The sequence below is a fragment of the Bubalus kerabau genome, unplaced genomic scaffold (assembly GCF_029407905.1).
Source record: "Bubalus kerabau isolate K-KA32 ecotype Philippines breed swamp buffalo unplaced genomic scaffold, PCC_UOA_SB_1v2 scaffold_76, whole genome shotgun sequence".
Classification (NCBI taxonomy): domain Eukaryota; kingdom Metazoa; phylum Chordata; class Mammalia; order Artiodactyla; family Bovidae; genus Bubalus; species Bubalus kerabau.
In genome coordinates, this window is record NW_026577930.1 from 643,485 (window position 1) to 667,704 (window position 24,220).

The window sequence follows — 24,220 nt, forward strand, 5'->3', positions numbered from 1 at the left end:
ATGTTGACCATAACAGGCCTTAAGGTGAGGACCATCAGTACTAATGAGAGGATCTCTCCCCCAAAGAGGGAGGCTCACAGAGTGGCGCCCCTCCTGACAAGCAGAGATGCTCAGAGCAGTGTCCTGACTCCCCCCCCACTAGGGACTCAGGGAGGCGAGGGCTTTGTTTGGGGGCTGGAGGACTCAGGTTCATAGATGGAAGAGTCCCAGTATCTGATACACTGCACACGGAAGACCCTGAGAGAGAATCCAGGGACGGATGAATATTGAGCTACCGGGGTTCCCGTAGCACGCCGCCCTTGCCGTTGACCCCGGGCGACCTCACGTAGGGCCGTACGCAGCTCCCCTCCACTTCCGCTTCGAAGGCGAGAAGCTCCACCGGTAGCCGCAGCGACAGTTTGGCGGAGACTTAGTGTCCAGGAGTCGTCTGGAACCAAGGTGAGGACCTGAATGTGGCTGAAGGGACTTTCCCAACCCTCCCAGTAATAAAAGTGACCCATCCACATCCCACCCCTGTGTTATGGCTCTTGTGGGCCCCTCAAAGCTATCGTCTGAATGTGGTCTAGAGTGTCTCAGGCTAAGGCATTGGTCTGTGGGGGTAGGCCGGGATTCTACCCCTGGAGGAGGTCTAGGTCCTAGATGAGGGCCCTGAGGGCTGAGGAGCAGAGTTCGACACTGCAAGGGGGCCACACTGAGTGACTTCCCTATACTGGGCTCTAGGACGCCCTGGGTAGAGCTGGCCGATTGTGGTGCCCCCTGCAGGTGGTTTGGGGGAAGTGAGAGCCTTGCTCTAACAATAAAACCAGTTTAACAAAGGGACCTAGTCCCCAACAAGATTCATGGTTGTGACACTAAGTGAGGATGGGGGCGCCTCCCATAAGAAACGGGGCCACATGGCCTGGGAGAATCAGGCGTTTTGACAAGACACTTCCTAGGTCATTTCAGGGAAGTAACAGACCAGGTCAAAGGGGGCAGCCTCAGGTTGGCAAGCGAGGGTTTCAGATTTGCGAGGGATTATGGTGAGAACCTCCGGGGCTGTGGGGATGTTCCACACCACGTCATTCGGACACATCCTCCATGTTGTCATTTCTGGCAGACCTCAAGGATACATGTCGGTTCCCACTGCAGGCTAATGGGGAAGTAAGGGTCTTGGTCTGAGGGCAGTGGTCAGGAGAGAGAGAAACCTTAGACCCTGTCATGAGTCAAATGCAGACCTTGGTTGCTTCTATGTCCTGGCTATTGTAAATAGTGCTGCAGTGAACATGAGTACAAGTGTCTTTTTCCATTACCATTTCCTCAGGATATATGCCCAGTAGTGGGATTGTTGGCTCATGTGGTACTTTTATTCCTAGTTTTTTATGCAAAGTGAATTAAGTCAGAAAGAGGAAAGGCAATATCATATATTAATGCATTTATATGGAATCCAGAAAGATGGTACTGATGAACCTATTTGCAGGGCAGCCTCGAGAAGCCAACATAGAGAACACACTCGTGGACACAGTGGGGGAAGGAGAGGGAGGGGCAGATTGAGAGAGTAACATTGAAAATGTACGCATTATCATATGTAAAATAAATAACCAGTGGGAATTAGTTTTATGACTCAGGGAGCTCAAAGCCAGTGCTCTGACAGCTTAAGAGGGATGGGATGGGGTGGGAGGTGGGAGAGAGTTTGGAGAGGGAGGGGACATACAGTATACTTATGGCTGATTCATATTGATGTGGGGCAGAAAATAATACAATATTGTAAAGGTATTATCCTCCAGTTAAAAATAAATAAATTTATTTTTAAAAAGACATATAGAAGAAAAGAGAAGCAAAAAAAAAAAATATTTTAGACTTTGAATTGGGATCTTGGGTGGGACCACAGGGACATCAACCTGCCTGCAACAGCTTCCATTCTTAGAGGACCATGTTTGGTAAGATGAGGTCATCTTCACTTCCTCCTGTTGGAACACAGGGTGGTTGGCTTTTACTATCAGACGGGCATCAGTTCAGGAGAAAGTAGAGTTTCTCTACCAGGAGCCCAATTGAGGAACCTGAGTGAGGAATCAGAGCGTACATCTGAACCCTTGGATTTCAGCCCAGGAAATCTCAGGGATGGGCTGTGAGGTTGAACATCTGCTTCACTGCTTTATAGCAAGTCTAGGGGTGGGGAAATGTCTAGTCTGAAGGTGCAGCCATCAGTCAGGAAATGGAGAATAGTGCCCAACATTTTAAGGAGCCAAGGTAAGGGCCATGAATGATGACCCCAGTGAACTCAGGATAGAAAATACCCTACTGAGCTCTCAGCACTGGGTATCCCCTGAGAGGGAGGTGGACTGAGGCATTCTTTCACTTGCTTCTGGATCATGTGGAAGTCTGCAGTGTCTGCATCAGAGTAGCAGACGGAAAGGTGCCCAGGTTCCACCAGGACTTGATGTAATAATACTGGAGATGAGCTGAGAGGACCCCACTGCCAGCACCTGCTGTCACCTCAGTAAATCCAAAGCAGGGCTTAGAGGATGCAGAGGAATAGGAAGGCCTCTGTTCTTCCTCCGGGATTCTCAGGGGACAGGCTGAGCAGGAAAACAGGAGGCTTGTGGGTTCCTAGGGCAGTGTCCTCAAGGACACCTGCGGAGGCAGCCTTTGATTAGGCCAAGGTAGAATCTCCCTGTTTTAAGGTGCTCATGTCACCTCATTCTCCATCCTCCAGGTGCCGCAATCTCCTGTCTGTTGGCCCAGACTCCTGCCTGCGGTCCCTGACCACAGCTGCCATGCCTCGTGGGCAGAAGAGTAAGCACTGTGCTCGTGAGAAACGTCGCCAGGCCCAAACTGAGACCCAGGGTGTTCATGATCAGGCTACCACATCTCGGGGAGAAGAGACCACCTCCTCCCCTCCTGATTCAGAGAGTGCTCCCTCAAGCTCGTCTGCTGCTGGCACTGCCATGGGGCCTCAGGGAGCCCAAGGCACCACCAGTGCTGCTGCAGGTGCTATACCCAAAAGATCTGGTGTCGGTGGCGCAGCACGCTCGAGATCTGGAGTAGGTGGCACAGCACACTCGAGATCTGGTGTAGGTGCCGAGGGCCAAGTTCAGGAAAGTGAAAATTCCTCCCGGGCCTCAGCTGCTGCTGAGAGCTCTCACACAGATCTTCTGACCATGGAGTCAGAGAATTTGGTGCAGTACATGCTGTTTCAGTATAAGATGAGGGAGCTAATTAAGAGTTCAGAAATGGTGATGGTTATCCACAGAAGGTACAGGGAGCAATTCCCTGAAATCCTCAGCAGGGCCTCTGAGCAGATGGAGATGGTGTTTGGCATGGTGCTGAAGGAAGTCAGGCCCAACAGTCACTGCTATACCCTGGTGAGCAACCTAGATCTCAGCGACAGTGAGTCTATGAGAAGTGACCAGGGGCTGCTGAAGAATGGTCTTCTGATGCCTCTTCTGGGTGTCATCTACCTGAATGGCCATCGTGCCTCTGAGGAGGAGGTCTGGAAGTTCCTGAATATCCTGGGCATCTATGATGGAAGAATGCACTTCATCTTTGGAGACACCAGAAAGCTCATCACAGAAGATCTGGTGCAGGAAGAGTACCTGGAATACAACCAGGTGCCTGGCAGCAATCCCCCTCGCTATGAGTTCCTGTGGGGTCCTAAAGCACTCACAGAAAAGAGCAAGATGAAAGTCCTGCAATTTTTGACCAAGGTCAACGATTTGGTCCCTGACGCCTTACTGCCATATTATGAGGAGGCTTTGAGAGAGGAGGTAGAGAGCTCCAGAGCCAGAGCTGCAACCGGGACCGGCCCTTCTTCCTCAGCCGGTGCAGGACCTTCTGCCTCGGCCAGTGCTGGCCCTTCTGCCTTGGCCAGACCTGGCACTTCTGCTGCAGCCAGGGCTGTCACTTCAGCCTCTGCCAGGCCTGATATGTCTGCCTCGGCCAGGGCTGGCCCTTCTGCCTCGGCCAGGGATGGCACTTCTGTCTCAACCTGTGCCCACTCCAGGGCCACATCCAGCCTTTCATCTGGCCCCTAGTGTGGTCTGAAGCCCATTCTTCACTTTGTGGTTGGAAAAGCCTGTCAACCTATGTTCCTAATATGCATCAATAACTTGTTGACTTTTTATTCCTCAATTTTCAATTGTTACTTTTTACAACAAAGTTTATTTTAGGTTCATGATAGAAGTATTCAAATTAAATGGGTCTCATGCTGTTTGTTGTTTGTCAAATTTAGGATTAAGAGTTTTGTTTTTTGAAATACATATTGGAAATCCTCAAATCACTTTTGTGATCCAAGATGAGAATAACTACACTTTAGGATAAGAATATCCATAGAAATGTGCAAGACACCACACTAAGAGAGGCTTAGAACATAGATGCATAGAGAGATAGCTGAAAGTTTGTCAATTTTTGGTTTGCTTTACTCTGTTTAGTTTCCCTTTATGTAAATGTAAAAGATATATACTTTGATCGGATTATATTTTTCAGGAATGTTTGAGAATATAAATTATAGCAAATGATTTATACGTGGTTCTTCTTTTACACAAACATTAATTGAACATCTGCTCTAAGAAAACTCCATGCTTGTACTGGCAATGTTTAGTCAAAAAAAAAAAAAAAAAAAAAAAGGCAGTGCATGCCTCTGCCCATGCAGTTATAATTTCTCAGAGAAGCTGTCATTATTTGGAAGAGGCTGAGTTACTCTCTAAATCACAAAGAACAAGAAAGAAGCAAGGTAAAGAGGGGGTAGCAAGAACATATTACTTTGGTTTCATTGCTAAGCAGAAGTTTGGCTGATTGGGGAGGTTGGATCTTTTTTTATTTTTTATCAGTTAAAACACTGCATAGTCCCTGACATCTCTTAGATGCCAAAACAAAAAAACAAACAAACAAAAAAAAAACAACCACCACCACCCAGCTGATGATGTAACATCTGAGGTCAAGATAATCATAGTAATAACTGCCATTGCCCCTAATGTCTCAATAGATACAGGTGCCGTGTCCGATACTTTCCATAAATACATATATTTCACCAGTCCTACCAGACAGAGCTTATCAAACTCACTTCACAGTGGAGAGCCTGAGGCTTATAGAGTTAGAGTTTGGTTTTGTGCCGAAATACTTAAGGCTGGTAATTGACAGAGCTGGGACTAGACTCCTGCCCTAAACTAACTTTAGCACTCATACTATTCTTCTATCCCCACCCTGAGACATACCCTTGTTTTTTTTTTAAACAAGTTCTTTTGACATTTCCTTTTCCTTATTTATTTACTTTTTATTTATTTATTTATTTGGCTGTGCTGAATCTTATTTGCAGCACATGGGATTTACTTCCCTGACCAGGGATTGAACCTGGGCCCCCTGCATTGGGAGCCTGGGGTGCTAGCCACTGGACCACCAGGAAAGTCCCCACCCTGTATCTTTTATTTCAGTGTTTTTCTCAGCACTTCAAAATTTGTCCTAGGTGATAAAAAAGAATGCCTTTGTGCTCAAGCTACTGGATTGGAATGTGTAGCCAGAGCAGTAAGAATACCAAATATATTTAACAAAAACTACATATACCTTATTCATTACTCACAGATGAATGAAAGAGACAATATTCTGTGCCAGTATAAGCATGTACATTGGCCGTGTTAGATAACCTCTGAAGACCAAGGGCTCTCCATATCATGCTTACAGTCTCTTGCCTGAAGAAAGTAAATCTATCAGGACAGAAATGCCATGAGAACCTTCACCTGGCTGATGAGATAGATAGATGTACTTTTTTTTTCCCTGATGGGCTATCACCTCTCCTGGGACTCCTTGGGCTATAGCTTGTCCATCTCCCATCACTCCTGGGACAGGGACCCATTCATTCTCTGTAGCACTGCAGAGCAAACACGGCTCAAGAGTTTGCAGAGATGTGGAATTTCCCCAGAAGCCTTTAATCCAAGACACTGCAAGATGAGGACCCCATGTAGGAGGACTGAGGAGAGCAACACCCCAGAATATGGGGTGGGGGTCACTGGGATAGAACTCCCGTCTGTTCTCAGACACAGGATCTCTCAACTGTTAGGCTAAGCATGCCTTGCTTATTTTTCAGGCTTCTCAGAAACTTGGTCTTGGGGCGGAGTTCTGAGGTTGGATAGGAGAGAGGGTCAGTCTCTCAGAAATGATGGTGATAAACCTGAATGAGGGTGATAGAAAGACTCAGCCACAACAGTAGCAACCTGTAAAGACCCGTCCTCATTGGCAATCCCATGAAGTCCAGAACAATCCAGGCTGCTGTGGTTAACATTTTCAACTCAGGTCCTGGGAAGGTGGGGACATTGGGAATCAGCAGAGTCCTCAGCCTCAGATCAGCAGAGAATAGAGCCCCAGGAAGGATGCAGAGTCAAATTGAAGACCCAGGGTGTGGATATGGAAGCCCCTCAACCCCAGCCGACAGGGCTACACTTAGTCCCTCCTCTCCAGTTAGCCCTGGGAAGCATAGGTAAGTGCTAGCCAGCTCAAGGGCCCCCTGACTTCGGACTGGAGGGTCAAGGAGATGTGGACCTTGGTTTATAGGCTGGCTCTTCATCAGAGAGTGGAAATCCCAGGCATGACATTTGCACAGTCCTGTATGAGGAGTGTGTCAGCCATCTACCCCATTACAGATAAATTCTTAGAAAGTCCTGCAAATGTAATGGGCCCTGGGAGGGAAGAGGCAGGGCTTTCAGAGTAAGTGTATCCCTTTTTTCCTAAAGGAGAATGGCGTCAGGGTATTAAAGTCCTTGGACTAATGGAGGAAACCTCTATCAGCCGAGGAAGGGTACCCAGTTCTAACAGGAATCAACTGATGGCACTGACTGACAGTGAAGGATCCCTCCCAGAAAGAAGGGGGCTACAGAGGGCACTGTTCCTGTTAGGCCTTAGACTGTGCCACTTAGGCCTGGTGACATGGTGAGTCCTACTCACTTCCTTCCAGAACATCTCATGGAGGTAAGGAACATCATCCTGTTCAAAGGGAGCAGCCACAACTCATAGAAGTATGATTTCCAGATTGTGCCAGAAGCCAAGGTAAGGACCCTGATGACTGAAAAGACCACCCACCTCAAAACAATGGAGCAGAACTTATTCCCTCCACTACTGTTAGCCTCGGAAGACCACAGGCTGTGGTGGCCCAATGAGGCAAATTCCACCTCTTCCTTGCGGGTCTCAGGGAATTGGGGGCTTGAGGGGAGAAGCCTTAAGGTAAGTCAGTGAATATTTCCAGGTTGTAAGTATTTCAAGGTTATTTCTAAGTCAGGGTGAGGATGGTAAAGAATGTGGGAACCCACATACCAGGATGACCAGATAGAATCCTCCCTACTATCGGGCTAGAAGGCCCCAGGCAGAGTTGTCAGCCCAAGGGACCCTTCACTTATGACTGAGGAGTAGCAGGAAAGTTAGGGTTTTGGTCTGATGGTGGTGGTCCCATGTCAACAGAGGGGGAGATCTTGGGCTTGGCTGAGAGTCAAATTTGGGACCCTGATTTGGAACCCTGATTTGGGACTCTGAGAGGAACTGTCTTTTATCCTCAATCAGCTTCTAGAGCTTTCATCCTTGTAAGACTGTGGGCAGGGGTAGCTAGGTAAGGCCACCGTTATTTCCTCCTCCAGGCTCACAGGGAGGTATGGGTCTTACTATGAGGAGATAAGCCTCAGGTCCAGAAGGAGGGGATTCCCCAGGCCCCACCAGAAGTCAAATTTTGGAGCCTGAGTGCAGACTGAGGGGTGTACCCATCCTTGAATAGAGACAAAGAGTGTCATGCCATACCCATTGATATCAGTTCTAGAAAGCTCCGGGGAGGGCTGTCAGGCAAGGCTTTCCCTCACTTCTTTATATCAGGCCTTCTTTTTGTCATTGTTGAATCACTAAGTCATGCCGACTCTTTTTTGATTCATGGACTGTGGCCCCCCAGCCTCCTCTGTCCATGGGATTCTAAAGGGAAAAACTGGAGTGGGTTGTCATTTCCTCCTCCAGGGAATCTTCCCAACCCAGGGACTGATTTAGGTCTCCTGAAGCTCCTGTATGTACCACAGGCAGATACTTTACTGCTGAGCCACTAGAGTGGCCCTATTTCAGGCCTAAGGGAGGTCAGATCTTTGCTGGAAAGTGCAGCCACCAGTCATGAGAAAGGAGGCATATGGTGCCTTCTAGGCACTGTGGTAGATGCTTTACAATTACCACCACATGCTACCAGTCTTTCCAGACAGGGCTTCTCAAACTCACTTCACAGATAAAGAGCCTGAGGCGCTCTCAGAGAGTTTAATGACCTGACAAACTTCCCATGGCTGGCAAGTGGCAAGGATGGTCGTAGGCCCTTGAGTTGAGTTAGTCTAAAGCTCACCCTCTCACTCCTGCAAGCCTGAGCTGACCTTGTGCCCTTAATTCCCTTTTTATTTTCATTACTGTGAAATGTATCAGAAGCAATAAGAAGAAGGACTCTCAGGTCAAACTATTGTATTGTAATACATAGCTAGAGCAATAATAATAAAACTAAAATAAATGTGACATATGAAGAGAAGAAACAAAGCAATGACGTTTTCTGACAATCGGATCATCTGTCCATATATATGAGGTCTCGGATAAGCTTTAAAGATCTGAAAGCTTTAGAGTTACACATAAGCTCCAAAGATCAGGATTCAAAAACAAGTTATCTCAGAGCCATTTCTTTGTATAAAGAAATATCTATTAGACATAAAATATAAAGTTTATGTATTCGAACACAAGTTCCCTGTGAAGTCTGGCTGAAGGAGAGAAGGGACAGGTTTCCCAGAGTTCAGCTCCAGCAGCTAGGGAATCAGCCTGAAGGGATGAGCAGTGCCGGCGAAGAATGATGTAGCCTCTGACTCCAGGTACAGGACTACATGTTTATTTCAAGCATCAGGTCTTCTTTTCGAGTTTGACAAAAGCATTAGGTGAGAGTTTTGACATTTTTCAGTTCCTCCTCACCCAGATTTATTGTCTATTTTTGCCCTTTAAACAGAGTTCCTGTTTCAGTGATTCTCTCAGAATGGTGTTTACTTGTGATTACATTGTAACTCATGCTTATGTCTGGGCTGCATACCACATCCCTCAGTTTATTTCTTATCTTTCGAAATCCTGCTTCCCCTAGTATCCTAAGCTCACTATCTCCTAAAAAGGCTTCTAGCTATTCTTAATAATTCCTAAACCCTAAACTCAGCAAACTTCCTTTGCCATCAACATTTCCCTCACAAACAGGTCTCAGATAACAATCCTTCCCATGGCCTCAAGCTGCAGCCTATGTGCTCACCCTGGGACATTCTTTGTAAAAATCCTTGAACAAATGTCAATGGTTACTTTATAGATTATTTTCTGGCACAACTGCAGAAGGCTTTGTGCTTTCTCATAATTCTCTGAAAAACAATAAGCACCTTAACATTCTTTCCAGCCAACTCAACCAAAGAAAGGAAAGAACAAGTCAGAATCACAAAAACCTAACCCCTTCATCCCGGGACCATGCCTGCGGGATGAGGAGAGGGGGTTGGGGCCATACCTCCATTTTGTCAGTAATGCCTAATGCGGCTCCCAACACAGGTTACCATGTTTGTTTCTCTCACAGGTCTCCACCTGGGCCCCCTTACTTATGCCATGGATTTCCCATCTCTCCTCACTCCTAAGACAGGGACTCCTTCTCTGCAACACTTGCAGTAGGGAAACTGCTTGGGGCTTTTCAGGGATGTGACATTTCCCAAGAAGCCATTAATCAAAGGGGCAAGGGCCTATAGGAAGATAGCCATGCATCTGGACTGAGGAAAGCAACACCCCCAGAATATTAGGTATAAGAAGGCTCCAGGCAGAGCTCTCAAGCTGAACATCTCGCTCACAGTACAGTTGTCAGGGGCTTGAGACCTTTGGTCTAAGGAGGGCGATCTCAGTTCAGAGAAGGAATTGTCAGACATATATGTAAAGCCCCTTCAAAAGAAGTCAAAGAAATAGCCACCCAGAACCACTGGGGTTCTGTAGTGTCCATTTACTGATAGCAGCCCTGGGAGGTCCTGAATTCCATCATAGGATGAGGAAGAGAGAGGCCTTGAGAGCTGAGAAAGACAGAGCACTACTGCCATGGGCAGGGCACGTTCCAGAACCAAGTCCTCCAGCTCCTCCCACATAGTGACATCCAGGGCAGATCCTTCATCTTGTGATTGAAAAGAGAAGTATTCCAAGTATTTGAGTGCCAAGATGGAGCTGAAAGGAACATATTTCATGTCTTCTTTTGTTCTTGCTTGACCTCAGTAACTGGGAGATGTATCTTTTTCTGTTTAGGGCTTTCTTTTTCTTTTTTGGTATTCTTAAAATACTCTTCCTTGTAATTGAAAGTTTATTTGACTTCCATATCTCTGTTTATGAACAAAGTATATCCCATTTGTTGCTGTATTTCAGTGTAAGTATAAAGGTTTTGGTATTCTGTATAATGAATCAAATCCTTGAATCTCCCTTTGTGGTTCAGAACAAGATAACATGTCAAGAGAACTGGCATTTGCTTGCCAATGTGAATGAACACAGAAAATTGTTGGTATCAGGAAATAAAGAAAACGGTCCTGACTGAGTGGCATCTGTAATACAGTGGAATGGGAATTCCCAGCCCCTGTATCCCCTCAGCAGCCCAGATTTTAATATTTTATAAGTAACAAAATACCTTTATAGAAGGTCCAGAATGCAATTAAGAAATTGCATTACCACAGGTAAGCATATAGCTTAGATCAGCTATACTTGAAATGGGTAAGAACAGCAATTCGACTTTATTGGCATCAGCCCTTGTCTCAGGCTGGCACAGTTCAGTACCAAGAGAGATTGTGACCTTCCTTGGTGGGGGAAAGTGAGAGTGGTGTGAATGTTCTGAGTGTCCAGGAAAATGTTAGAACTAAGAAATGAATTCAAGAAAGCTGCAGGACACAAAATAACACACAAAAATGAGTTGTGTTTGTAAACATTAAAAACAAACTATCTGAAAAAAAATTAAGAAAACAGTTCTATTTCAAAAATGTCTAAAAGAATAAAATACTTAGAAATAAATTTAACCAAGGAAGTAAAAGATCTATACACTGAAAACAAGGAGACATTAATTGAAGAAAGTGGAAAAGACACAAATAAAATGATGTCCCAAGTATACAGATTGGAAGAATTCACATTGTTAAAATATTCATACTACCCAAAGTGATCTACAGATTTAATGTAATGTGTGTCATAATTCCAGTGGAATTTTCCAGAGTAATAGGCTAAAATTCATATGACACCTCAAAAGACCTTGAATAGATAAAGTAATCTTGACAAAGAGGAGCAAAGGTGTAAATATGGTGCTTCTTGATTTTGAACCATAGTACAAGACAGTGTGATACCAGCATAAACATAGACACAGATCAACGGAACAGAATAGAGCCATGTATAAACCCACGCATATATAGGCAAGTAATCCTTAACAAAGGCACTAAGAATACAAGGGAAAAAAAAGTATCCTCAATCAACAAATAGTGTTGAAAAAATGGAAAATCTGCCTGCAAAGAGTAAAACTAGAGTCTTATCTTACATCATACTCAAAAAAATGGATTCAAGACTTTAAAATGAGGCCAGAAATCATAAAATTCTTAGAAGAAAACATAGGGGAAAGCTCCTTGTCATTGGTCATGGCAATGTTTTGTTTTGTTTTTAATTTGACAACAGAAACACAGACAAGAAAAAGAAAAATCAGTGGGGCTACATCAAATTAAAAAGATTCTGTAGAGCAATGGAAACAATCAAAAATTGAAATAGTGAAATAGAAAAACTTTGCAAGTCATATATCTGATGTTAATATCTAAATTATAGAAGGAACTCATACAACTCAATTACAGACTAATTAATTAAAAATAACTAAAAAACGAGCAAAGAACCTAAATATTTTCTAAGGAAGACATAGAAATGGCCAACAGCTATGTGAACAGGGGCTCAGCATCACTAATCATCAGTGAGATGGTAATCCAGACCACAATAACATATCACCTCATACCTGTTGGGAGAGCTATTATCAAAAAGCCATACACATTCCATAAAATTTACACAAATATGAAAAGGTTAAATTTATCAAAAGTTGTGCACACAAACACAGACACACACACACACTTATGGACCATGAATAGCACTATTCATCTCTGATGAGCAGTTTCTGTAGTAAACTGTGATCTCAAAAAAAGTGATCACCAGTGGTTCTCAGGTATTTCCCATTGTGTTTAGTACCAGACCGTAACCCTGAATAACACCGTTGAACTCATATGAAGTGCTGCTAGTGGTGCTGGAAGTGCTCTCAAGAAACAGAAGTCATGACATTATATAAAAAAGTTGAATTACTTGTTGTGTACCACACTTTGGGTCTGCAGTCATGGTTGCCACCATTCCAAGATGACATACTCCTTTCCCTATTTGGAACCAGTCTGTTGTTCCATGTCCAGTTCTAACTGTTGCTTCCTGACCTGCATACAGATTTCTTAAGAGGCAGGTCAGGTGGTCTGGTATTCTCATCTCTTTAAGAATTTTCCACAGTTTGTGGTGATTCACACAGTCAAAGGCTTTGGCATAGTCAATAAAGCAGAAATAGATGTTTTTCTGGAACTCTCTTGCTTTTTTGATAATCCAATGGATGTTGGCAATTTGATCTCTGATTCCTCTGCCTTTTCTAAAACCAGATTGAACATCTGGAAGTTCATGGTTCCTGTATTGTTGAAGCCTGGCTTGGAGAATTTTGAGCATTACTTTACTAGCATGTGAGATGAGTGCAGTTGTGCAGTCGTTTGAGCATTCTTTGGCATTGCCTTCTTTGGGATTTGGAATGAAAACTGACCTTTTCAGTCCTGTGGCTGTCTAGGTTGATCAAAGCTTTTCTTCCACGGAGCAAGTATCTTTTAATTTCATGGCTGCAGTCACCATCTTCAGTGATTTTGGAGGCCAAAAAAAAAATAAAGTCTCTCACTGTTTCCATCGCTTCCCCATCTATTTGTCATGATGTGATAGTATCATGTCATCTGCAAACAGTGCGTTTTACTTCTTTTTCAACTTGGATTCCTTTTATATCTTCTCTACTCTGATTGCCACAGGTAGGGCTTCTAAAATCATGTTGAGTAAAAGTAGAGACAATGGACATCCTTGAGATTTTCATATTAAGTGAAGTCAGACAAAGACAAATATCACTCATATGTGGAATATAATTTTTAAAAATGATACAAAGGAACTTATTTAAAAAATAGAAACAGATTGAACAGGTATAAAAAATGAACTTATGGTTACCAAAGAGCAAATGGGGCAGGGAGCAATAAATCAGAAGCTTGAGATGAACATATACACATACTGTATATAAGGTAGATGGCCAAGAAGTATCTATTCTATAGAGCAGGAAACGCAATATTCTGTGGTAACTTATATGACAAATGATTCTTTAAAATAATGGATATATATATATAGGTATAACTGAATCACTTTGTAGTACACCTGAAATTTATACAACATTGTAAGTCAACTGTACTCCAAGAAATTTAAAAAGAAAATCACTGAGGAGAAAACAGATATGTCAGGACAGGTTTTAATGCAGATGAACGTGCCCTATTCTGGGGGATTTGCCACAAAGTACATGCCTTGGTAAGGAAGGGAAGTGAACTCCAAGATTTGAGACAGAAAGAGGCTAATTCTATGATTTTGTGCAAATGCTGTAAGGTTTTTGTGCAAATCATCAGGACTCCCCTAAACTTTAGGGCTGCTAACCCTGAGCCTTCAAGGAAAACGATAAACACCATCTGTCAGTCTTCTGGTTGTACAACAAGAAGGCCGGACAGCAGGAACTTTTGTGGGGATTGGTGTCATCAGTGCTTCATCCCTGAATTCAGGAAGTACCTTGGGGGTTATTGACTGCCTTTTAAAATTCTTTTGATACTGGACAATGCTTTGGCCACCCAGAACCCCATGAGTTCAACACTGAAGGCATCAAAGTGTCTCCTTTCCCCAAAACACAACATCTCTAAGTCAGCCTATAGATCAGAGGGTCAAAGGGACCATTAAGGGTCATTACACACGGTACTCTATGAAAATGATTGCCAATACTATGGAAGAGAACCCTGATAGAACATCATGAAGTCTGGAAGGATTACACAACTGAAGATGCAATTGTTGTCACATGCACGCACACACACACAAAAGCCCATGAAAGCCCAAACAATAAATTCCTGCTGAAGAAAACTGTCCAGGTGTTTTGCATACCTTCACAGGATTTGTGACAGAGTCAGTTAAGGAAATCATGAAAGAGACTGTGGACATGACATGAAAGGGTGGGAGAGGGTGCAGAGTCCCAAAATACAGATCTTGGAAAAACCCAAGAGCTAACAGACACTACAGCAGTGGAATTAACAAAATACGACTGGATGGAGATGAATGGTTCCGAACCAGATCTGGATGATGAGGAACAAGATGTAGAAGAAGCAGTGCCAGAAAACAAATTGACATTAGACAATCTGGCAGAAGCATTCTGAGTACTCAAGACTGCTTTGACTCTTGTATGGCATGGACCCTTCTATGATAAAGGCACTGAAATGAAAGCAAATGGTGGAAGGAGGACTGATAACACACAGAAACGTTTTTAGAGAAATGAAAAAGCAAAATCTTCAGACAGAAATTACAATGTATTTCCATAAAGGTACACTGAGTGTGCCTGCTTCCTCTGCCTCCCCTTCCACCTCCTCCGCTCTTCCATCTCTGCCACTCATCAAGGTCAACCCCTCCTCTTCCTCCTGCTCTTCAGCCTACTCAGCAAGAAGGTGTCAGGAATGAAGACCTTCGTGATTATCCACTTCCAGTCAATGAGTAGTAAATAATCATTGTGCCATACCGATAATAATCTTATCTGTTGAGTATGTGTGTGACTGTCTTTTGCTAAGAGCTCATAACTGTAGGCAAGGACTGTATGAGATGTTTCTGTGTCATCATCTTCATCATCACCACCAGCTAAGTATTCATCATGAAGAATTTGCGTGCAAGACTTGTATTGAAATGGATAGCCTACCATTGCATAGGCAGAAGGTGAGTGATATTTAATATAAAATTAATAATGTTTCACTTTATTATTGTTTTATAACTTTAGTTTCAAAGAATTGTATTATTGCACACTGTCCCACCTCTCTCTTGTCAATGGATAAACTGCCTATCAGCCTGTCATCACAGGTAAGTATTTTCTCTTAAAGTAACAATGTTTTCAGTACTGTATTATAAGTATTACCAAAATAGTGTATGCTATAAAAATTTTTAGCTATTCATTCATTACGGTATATGCTCCGCTACCATGAAGCAATCCTATCAATTACACTAGGCTACTATAAAGCAGTCATATTGCTGCTTCATTATCAAAGCTTGAATCATTATACCTGTAAATAAATATGAATTTCTTTTCATATTATTTTTTTCATGTTTGATATTTAGTGTCTCATATGTATAGTCTTTTGTGTCATACAAGACACTATAGATGTCAGTACTTACAGCCAATTTTTCTTATAAATGGATGCTGTAAATTTACAATGTTGATAAATACAGTACTGTGAATATATTTTCTCTTATAATTTTCTTAATAACATTTTTTCTCTAGCTTACTTTATCATAAGAATACAGTAGAAAATACTTATAGCATACAAAATATGCATTGACTGCTTATCATTAAGGCTTCCAGTCAACAGTAGGTTATTATTAGTTAAGTTTGGGCAGAGTCAAAATTATACAGGGATTTTGACTGCCTGGGTGCTGGTACTTCTAAACTCCACATGGTTCAAGGGTCAATTGTACATCCAAAGGAAGTGAAGTCAGTATCTCAAAGAGACATCTTCACTCCTGTGTTCTTTGCACCATTATTTACAATAGCCAAGATTTGGTAACGCCCCAAAATCTACCAACAGATAAATGGATAAAGAACATGTGGTAGATGCAGACAATGGGATATAATTTCACCTTAAAAAGGAAAGAAATGTTGTTATATGGGACAACATGGAGAAACCACAGGGACATTATTCTAAATGAAATAAGCCAGTCTCAGAAGGACAAATGCTGCATGGTTTCACTTATATGAGGTATCTAAAGTTTTTAAACACATTGAAACACAGAGGGGCCACGGGAGGGAGAAATGGGCAGTTGCTTTTCACTTGATATAATGTTTCAGTTATTCATTGAATAAATTCCAGAAATCTGCTGTGCACCATTGTGCCTGTATTTAACAGTACTGTATTGTGTGCCTAAAATTTTGAGAGTAGATTTGATGTTAAATGTTTTTGCCACAACAATAATTTGACAAGTTGATTGTTTTGCTCTCTCTCCAGTAGAGAGTAAGCTGAGTAAGTGCAACCATTTAGAAAACAGAACTCTTTTATGCTGTTAATGAGAATGTCAATGGATGAAACCACTGTGGAAAACAGTATTGAGGTTTCTCAAAAAATTAAAAATCGAATTATGATATGATTCAGCAAATCCACTTCTGGGTATCTATCCAAAGGAGTTAAAATTAGACTCTCCAAGAGATATCAGCATTCCCATATTTGTTGCAACATTATTCACAATAACCAATACAGGGAAACAGCCTAAATGTCCTTTGATGAATGAATGGATAAATATATGAGATATATATATATATATATATATATATATATATATATATATATATAATGGAGTGTTGTGTGTGTGTGTCCTCAGTCATTCAGTTGTGTCTGACTCTTTTTCGACCCCATGGTATGTAGCCTGCCAAGTTCCTCTGACCATGGGATTTTCCAGGCAAGAATACTAGAGTGGGTTGCTATTTCCTCCTCCAGGGGATCTTCCCAATCCAGGGATCGAACCTGAGTCTCCTGTGTGTCCTGCATTGGCAGGTGGATTATTTACCACTGAGCTAACTGGGAAGCCCATAATGGAGTATTATTCAACCTTAAAAAGAAGGAAACTTTTTCATTTGCAATAACAGAGATGACCTAGAAGACATTGTGCTAAGTGAAATAAGCCAGACACAGAATGACAAATACATGATACCACTTAAATGAGGAATCTAAAACAGGCAAACTGATAGAAGCAGGGTAGGATGGTGATTGCCAGGGCCTTGGAGGAGGCGTAATGTGGAAGTGATTGTCAAAGGACACAGATTTTCAGTTATACAAGATGAATAATTTCTAGAAATGTAATGTGTAGCATAGAGCCTATACTTAACAATTCCATATTGGATACTTAAAGTTTTGCTAAAAGGATTGTTAATTGTCCTTGCTCCTCCTTACCGCCACAAAAATAAATGAGTAAATCAATAAAGAGTATAGGAGGAAACTTTTGGAGGTAATGGACATGTTTATGGCATAGATTGTAGCGGTGGTTCAGAAGTGTATATTTATTTCCAAACATCGAGTTGTATTCATTAAATGAGTACAGCTTTTGTATATGATAATCATATCTCAATAAAGTGTCTTTTTTAAAAAAAGAGCAGATATTTGGTCTTATTTGGGGTTGTAGTCTGCGCATCGGAGAACGCAATGGCACCCCACTCCAGTACTCTTGCCTGGAAAATCCCATGGGTGGAGGAGCCTGGTAGGCTGCAGTCCATGGGGTCGCTAAGAGTCGGACATGACTGAGCAACTTCACTTTCACTTTTCACTTTTATGCATTGGAGAAGGAAATAGCAACCCACTCCAGTGTTCTTGCCTGGAGAATCCCAGGGATGGCGGAGCCTGGTAGGCTGCCGTTTATGGGGTCGCACAGAGTCAGACACGACTGAAGCGACTTAGCAGCAGCAGCAGCAGTCTGAGCATAATGCAAAGTGTACAGTAGGCACTTTATATTTAATCAATAAAGGCTGAAATAAAGAGTATAAATAAGGAAAAGATTGTTAATTTTTGGTTTACCTAACTCCTTCTTGTGCTTTTTCTTCTAAAAATTAAAGTTATATGCTTGTATTTGCTTATATTATTTAGGAATGTAAGATAAATTCTAATGGATGAGGCCGCATGCTTATTCTCTTGTTGATTTCCCAACTATTATTTGAGAAGGAGCTCTTTTTTTTTTCTTTTGGCTGTGAAGCATGCTGGACCATCCCCAACCAGGGATCGAACCCACCCATGCCCCCTGAATTGGGAGCAGGGAGTCTTAAACACTGGACCAACAGGGAAGTTCTGAGAATGAGCTTTTTGGTAGGCTTACTAGTACTGTGGATGCTTTTTAAAAAACTGGAACAACAGCAACCTCCAAAACAAGATCTAGCCCCTGTCAATTGAATTTTAGAGTCTAGTAGGTACTATTATATGAAAAGATGGTGAGATACTCTCTATGACTAAAAGCAGGGTTCTCAAAACTTCAGGCCTCCAACCAGCACATCCTGTGAGATCAGCAGCAGCATTTAGATTAGAAATAAAATTCACAATAAATGTAATGTGCTTGAAGTATCCCAAAACCATCCCCCATTCCAAGTCTGTGGAAAAACTGTCTTCTACAAAACCAGTCCCTGGTGCCAAAAAGGTGGGGAATGCTGAAAGACCAAATCAAAAGCAGGGGTAAGGAGGGCAGGCAGTTGGAGTTGAAAGCAAGTGTAAATGGCCTGCGGTGAGGCAGTTTGGAGCCTTGTTGTTGTTCAGTCATTAAGTCATGTCCCACTCTTTGTGACCCCATGGACTGCAGCTCACCAGGCCTCCCTGCCCTTCACTATCTCCCAGAGTTTTCTGAAACTCAAGTGCATTGTCAGTGATGCCGTTGAACCATCTTGTCCTCTGCTGCCCCCTTCTCCTCCTACCCCAAATCTTTCTTTCCTAGCATCAGGGTCTTTTCCAATGAGTTGGCTCTTTGCATCAGGTGGCCAAAGTATTGGAGCTTCGACTTCAGCATCAGTCCTTCCAATGAATATTCAGGGTTGATTCCTTGAGGATGGACTGGCTTGATCTCCTTGCTGTCCAAGGGACTCTCAAGAGTCTTCTCCAAGACCACAGTCAGAAAGCATCAATTCTTCGATGCAGCTTTCTTTATAGGCCAACTCTCACATTTGTACATGACTACTGGAAAAACCATAGATATAGGTACCTTTGTCGGCAAAATGATGTCTCTGGTTTTTAATACAATGTCTAGGTTTGGAGCCTTAGGAAAATGCGGAGCCTTCAGTGAGAAGTCATATTAAGTGAAGTTGTCTCGTGGGCTAGAGAGACAGTGGGTGTGGTGGGCATGGCCAGATTCTCAGATGGAGGGCCTCAGAGAGTCCAGACACTCCTGCACTGGTGACATTTACCCTGGGTTGAGGGAGCCAGAGACGTTTCCATTAAGAAGGTACTCAATTATTTTTATCTTGTGTGTAATTGGGCAAATTCTAGGCAAGTTCTAGATTTTTTTGCTGGTACTTAAATACGTGGAAATATTGGTTATTTAGATGAAAGGGTAGCTAGGAGGGAAGATACCGGTCAATGACAAAAATTCTAAGAACTTTGAGTTGTTCCCAACTGGGAAAGATTCAACCTCAAGCACATTCTATGTTACATCCTCTGGTGTGACTGTTACAAGATTGTCCTCGCTAGGCAACATTTTAATTCACTGTTATTTTCTTTGTCTTGGAGTTTGGTTAATGTGCTGGAGTTCAGGAGGCTATGAAACCGCATGTGAAACAATTGACCAGCTTAAACTGCTTTTGCCTCCTCAAAGAGATTGTTGATTAATCACACCTTGAGTCATTTTACAAAGAAAGAACTATAAGTGTCCAAGAAGGAACCCATGACCTCAGGATGACCCCGGAGCCAAGATCGTCAATCTGGGGAACTCAGAGAATACAAATGTTGCCCCAAGGGCCATTGCAAAATGAGAAGTCCTTCAATAAGGAAAGCCTGGCTTCCTGTAACCTGAGTAGCTGATGGACTAATTTAAAACTAGCCAATTAGCTTCCAAGTTAGAAATTCCCGTGACCCCTTAGATTTCACCCAGGCTGCTGGATTGAAGAGAGATTTGATACCTTGCCTCCTGCTTTGGTCGGCCTTGCAGTAAAGCTCTTTTCTCAAAAGCTCTTGCCATAAGTATTGGCTTCTGTGCACATCTGTCAGTGAGCCCATGTTCAGTGAGTTTGGGCAGCCTAGTTGAAATTTAGGACTTGTGACCATCTGCTTGATGCACTTAGCCCCTGTTGGTTCTCAACACCAACCCTGGGTAGCCACCTCGACTGAGTTTGTCTAGAAAGTAGGCTCTCAGGTTCCTGTTTCCTACCATGGCACTCTGGGCTCCCTGGGCTTTTTTGGCTCCTTTCACTTTTAAGAAAAGGAATAGCTCCTGGATCATGTATCTTTGGGGTGAGTAACCTCATTATAATGTTCCTATAGCTAAATGTGCTATATGTAGTTAGAATGTGCCTGTAGTCTAATAATCTCATCAGGACTATAGGTTAGAGAGGACTGGACTGTTGGATGGCATCACCGACTCAATGGAAATGAGTTTGAGCAAACACCAGGAGATAGTGAAGGACAGGGAAGCCTGGCATGTTATAGTCTATGGGGTGGCAAAGAGTCAGACACACCTGAGCAACTGAACAATGACAACAACACTGTGGGTTAGGGTCCCGCCTAGTGGAGTTTCTTCCATCTGGATAAAATCCAGAGGCTAGGATGAGGGGTTGGTTAGGGACCCTCCTGAGGGGACAATGCAAGAGGTTAGAGCTGCTGAGGTATTCAACAATTGGGTTAGAGCCCCGAACACTATGTTAAGGTCCCAGGTCTTTGGATTTATTTGCCTATGTTTAACTATGTCTGACTGTTATATGTGTTGGGATTGGCTAATAGGAAGTTGGCTATTGGATGACTGTGACAAAATTTTATTAAACCTGTTATTAATGAGGGTCCTCTGAATCGGGAGATAAACGCCTTGCTCCTGGACTGGAAACCTTGCTTTATGGAGGTGATGGAGTTTTTTACTCATGCTTTTGGCCACCTGATGCGAAGAGCTGACTCATTTGAAAAGACCCTGATGCTGGGAAAGATAGAGGGCAGGAGGAGAAGGGGACAGAGGATGAGATGATTGGATGGCATCACCGACTCAAAGGACATGGGTTTGGGTGGACTCCGGCAGTTGGTGATGGACAGGGAGGCCTGGTGTACTGCAGTTCATGGGATCGCAAAGAGTCGGACACGACTGAGTGACTGAACTGAACTGAAGGTGATTGCCTGTAGGTATTGTTACAGATGGATATCCTTTTTTAAAAGAATACTTTTACTGGAGATTTATTGATTTACAATCTTGTGTTTCAGGTGCACAACAAAGTGATTCAGTTACATATATATTCAATCTTTTCCAGATTCTTTCCCTACAGGTTATTATAGAATATTGAGTAGAGTTGCCTATGCTATATAGGAGGTCCTTTTCAGCTATCTATTTTATATATTGCTGGTTTGTGTATATTCATCCCAATTTCTAATGTATCCATCCCCCATGTTTCCCCTTTAGTAATCATAAGTCTGTTTTCAGAATGTGAGAGTCTGTTTCTGTATTTTAAATAAGTACATTTGTGTCATTTTTTAAAATTAGGTAGTACCTTTGAGTGATATAATATGGTATTTGTCTTTGTCTGACTTACTTCATTCATTATGAAAATCTCTTAAGTCCATCCGGTGCTGCAAATGACATTATTTCATTCTTTTTTATGGCTGAGTATGATTCCATTGTATTTACGTATCACATTTTTATTCATGGACCTGTAGGTAGTTTCCATGTCTTGGCTATTGTAAACAGTGCTGCAGTGACCATGGGTGTGCTTGTACCTACTCGAATTATGGTTTTCTTCAGATATATGCCCAGGTAGTCTATTTTTCAAATGTTATTGGAGTACAGTTGATTTACAATATTGTGTTAATTTCAGGTATATGGCAACGTGATTCAGTTATACCTATATGTACATTCATTAATTTTCAGTTTCTTTTTTCATATAGGTTATCACAGAATATTGATTAGAGTTTCCTGTGCTATGTAGGAGGTCCTTGTTGGTTATCTATTTCATATATAATGGTGTGTGTATGTTCATCCCAAGCTGCTGATTTCTCCCTCCCTCACTGCGTTTCCCCTTTAGTAACCATAAGTTTGTTTTCATCATCTGTCTTTCTGTTTTGTAAATAAGTTCATTTTATCATTTTTTAAAATTAGATTGCACATATGAGGGATATATTTGTCTTTGTCTGACTTAATTCGCTTAGTGTTATAATCCCTAGGTACACCCATGTTGCTGCAGATGGCATTCTTTCATTCTTTGTTATGGCTGAGTAATACTCCTTTGTATTTACAGACCACGTCTTTATCTACTCCTCTGTTGATGGACATTTAGGTTGCTTCCATGTCATAGGTATTGTAAATAATGCTGCAATGAACATTGGGTGCTGTACCTGTTTCGAATTATGATTTTCTCTGGATATATTCCCGGGAGTGGGATTGCTGAATATTATGGTGGTATTATTTTTTTGTCTTATTTTCCTGGAGTATAAGTGATTTACAGTGTTGTGTTAGTTTCAGGTGTATAACAAAGTGACTCAGTTATACATACACATGTATTCCTTCATTTTCAGATTCTTTTCTCATACAGTTTATTACAGAATATTGAGTAGAGTTCTCTCTGCTATACAGTAGGTCCTTTTTGGATATCTCTAGTATATATTGTTGTGTATGTGGACTTCCCGGGTGGTGCAATGGTAAAGAATCCACCTGCCAATGGAGGAGACACAAGAGAAGCACGTTCGGTCCCCTGATCGGGAAGATCCCCTAGAGTAGGAAATGGAAACTCACTCCAGTATTCTGGCCTGGAAATTCCATGGACAGAGGAGCCTGTTGGACTACAGTCCATGGAGTCACAAAGAGTCCAACACGACAGTTGTATATGTTTATCTCAAGCTCCTAATGTATCCCTCCCTCAACATTTCTCCAATGGGTATCCAAAAGTCTCTTTCTATGTTGTAAATAAGTTCATTTGTGTCATTTTTAAAAATTGGATTCCACATATGAGTGTTGTCATATGATATTTGTGTTTCTGTGTCTTACTTAGTATGACATTCCCTAGGTCCATCCATGTTGCTGAACATTGCATTATTTCTTTTTATGGCTGAGTAATATTCCATTGTACCACATCTGCATTATTCATTCTCTGTAGATGGACATTTAAGTTACTTCCATGTCTTGGCTAATGTAAATAGTGTTATAATGAAGATTGGGTGCATGTGTATTTATGAATCATAGCTTTCTCTGGATATGTGCCAGGAGTGGGATTGCTGGATCATATGGTAACTCTATTTTTAGTTTTTTCATGGAACTTCCATAACGTTCTCCATAGTGACTGTGTCAATTTGCATTCCCACTGAGAGTGCACGAGTGTTCCCTTTTTTCCACACTCTATCATTTGTTGTTTGCAGATTTGGGGATGATGACCATTCTGGCTGGTGTGAGGTGATACCTCATTGTACTTATCATTTGCATTTCTCTGATACTTAGTGATGTTGAGCATCTTTTCATATGTTTTTGGTCATCTGTATGTCTTCTTTGAAGGAATGTTTGTTTATACACTCTGCCTTTTTTTTTTTTTTTTTGGTTTTATTTTTTTTTTCTTTTTTCTTTTTTTTTTCTATCTTTTTTTTTAAATTTTATTTTATTTTTAAACTTTACATAACTGTATTAGTTTTGCCAAATATCAAAATGAATCCACCACAGGTATTTTTTTTATGGGATTGTTTATTTGACACAGAGGTGCATGAGCTATTTATATATTTTGGAGATTATTCCGCTTTTGTTTGCTTTGTTTGCAAATATTTCCTCTCATTCTGTGAGTTGTCTTTTTGTTTTTGGTTTCTTTTGCTGTGTGGAAGCTTTTGACTTCAATTAAAGGTCACCTGTTTGTTTTTCTTTTTATTTTCATTACTCCAGGAGGTGGATCAAAAGCCCTTTTACTAAAAGAAAAAAATACTGCTGCAACTTATGTCAAACAGTGTTCTGCCTAGGTTTTTCTCTGAGAGTTTTATAGTGTCTAGCTTTATATTTCAGTCTTTGATCCATTTTGAGTTTATTTTTATGCTGTTAGAGCATGTTCTAAATTCATTATTGTACATGTAACTGTCCAGTTTTCAAGGCACCACTTATTGAAGATACTGTCTTTTTTGGTTCGCTAGTATTTTGTTCAGGATTTTTCCATCTGTGTTCTTCAGTGATATTCGCCTGTCGTTTTCTTTTCTTTTCGTTTTTTGTTTTTTTTTTTTTTTCCCTGTGT

The 24,220-nt window shown here is 41.9% G+C and overlaps 2 protein-coding genes across 3 annotated transcripts in view; both read left to right on the top strand.

The window, feature by feature from the left end:
- Positions 1 to 24,220, top strand: part of LOC129641123 (melanoma-associated antigen B2-like) — a 45,396-nt gene continuing 21,176 nt past the window's right edge. Inside the window, exons 1-3 of the mRNA XM_055565914.1 lie at positions 1 to 24; positions 290 to 381; positions 2,693 to 3,743. Coding sequence (XP_055421889.1) covers positions 1 to 24; positions 290 to 381; positions 2,693 to 3,743 — 1,167 coding nt within the window. The remainder of the gene's footprint in view (positions 25 to 289; positions 382 to 2,692; positions 3,744 to 24,220) is intronic.
- The window catches only part of LOC129641118 (melanoma-associated antigen B3-like), a 48,348-nt gene continuing 44,022 nt past the window's right edge, over positions 19,895 to 24,220 (top strand). For both annotated transcript variants that reach the window (XM_055565906.1, XM_055565907.1), the window contains exon 1: positions 19,895 to 20,279. The gene's annotated coding sequence lies outside the window, so the exon portion shown is untranslated. The remainder of the gene's footprint in view (positions 20,280 to 24,220) is intronic.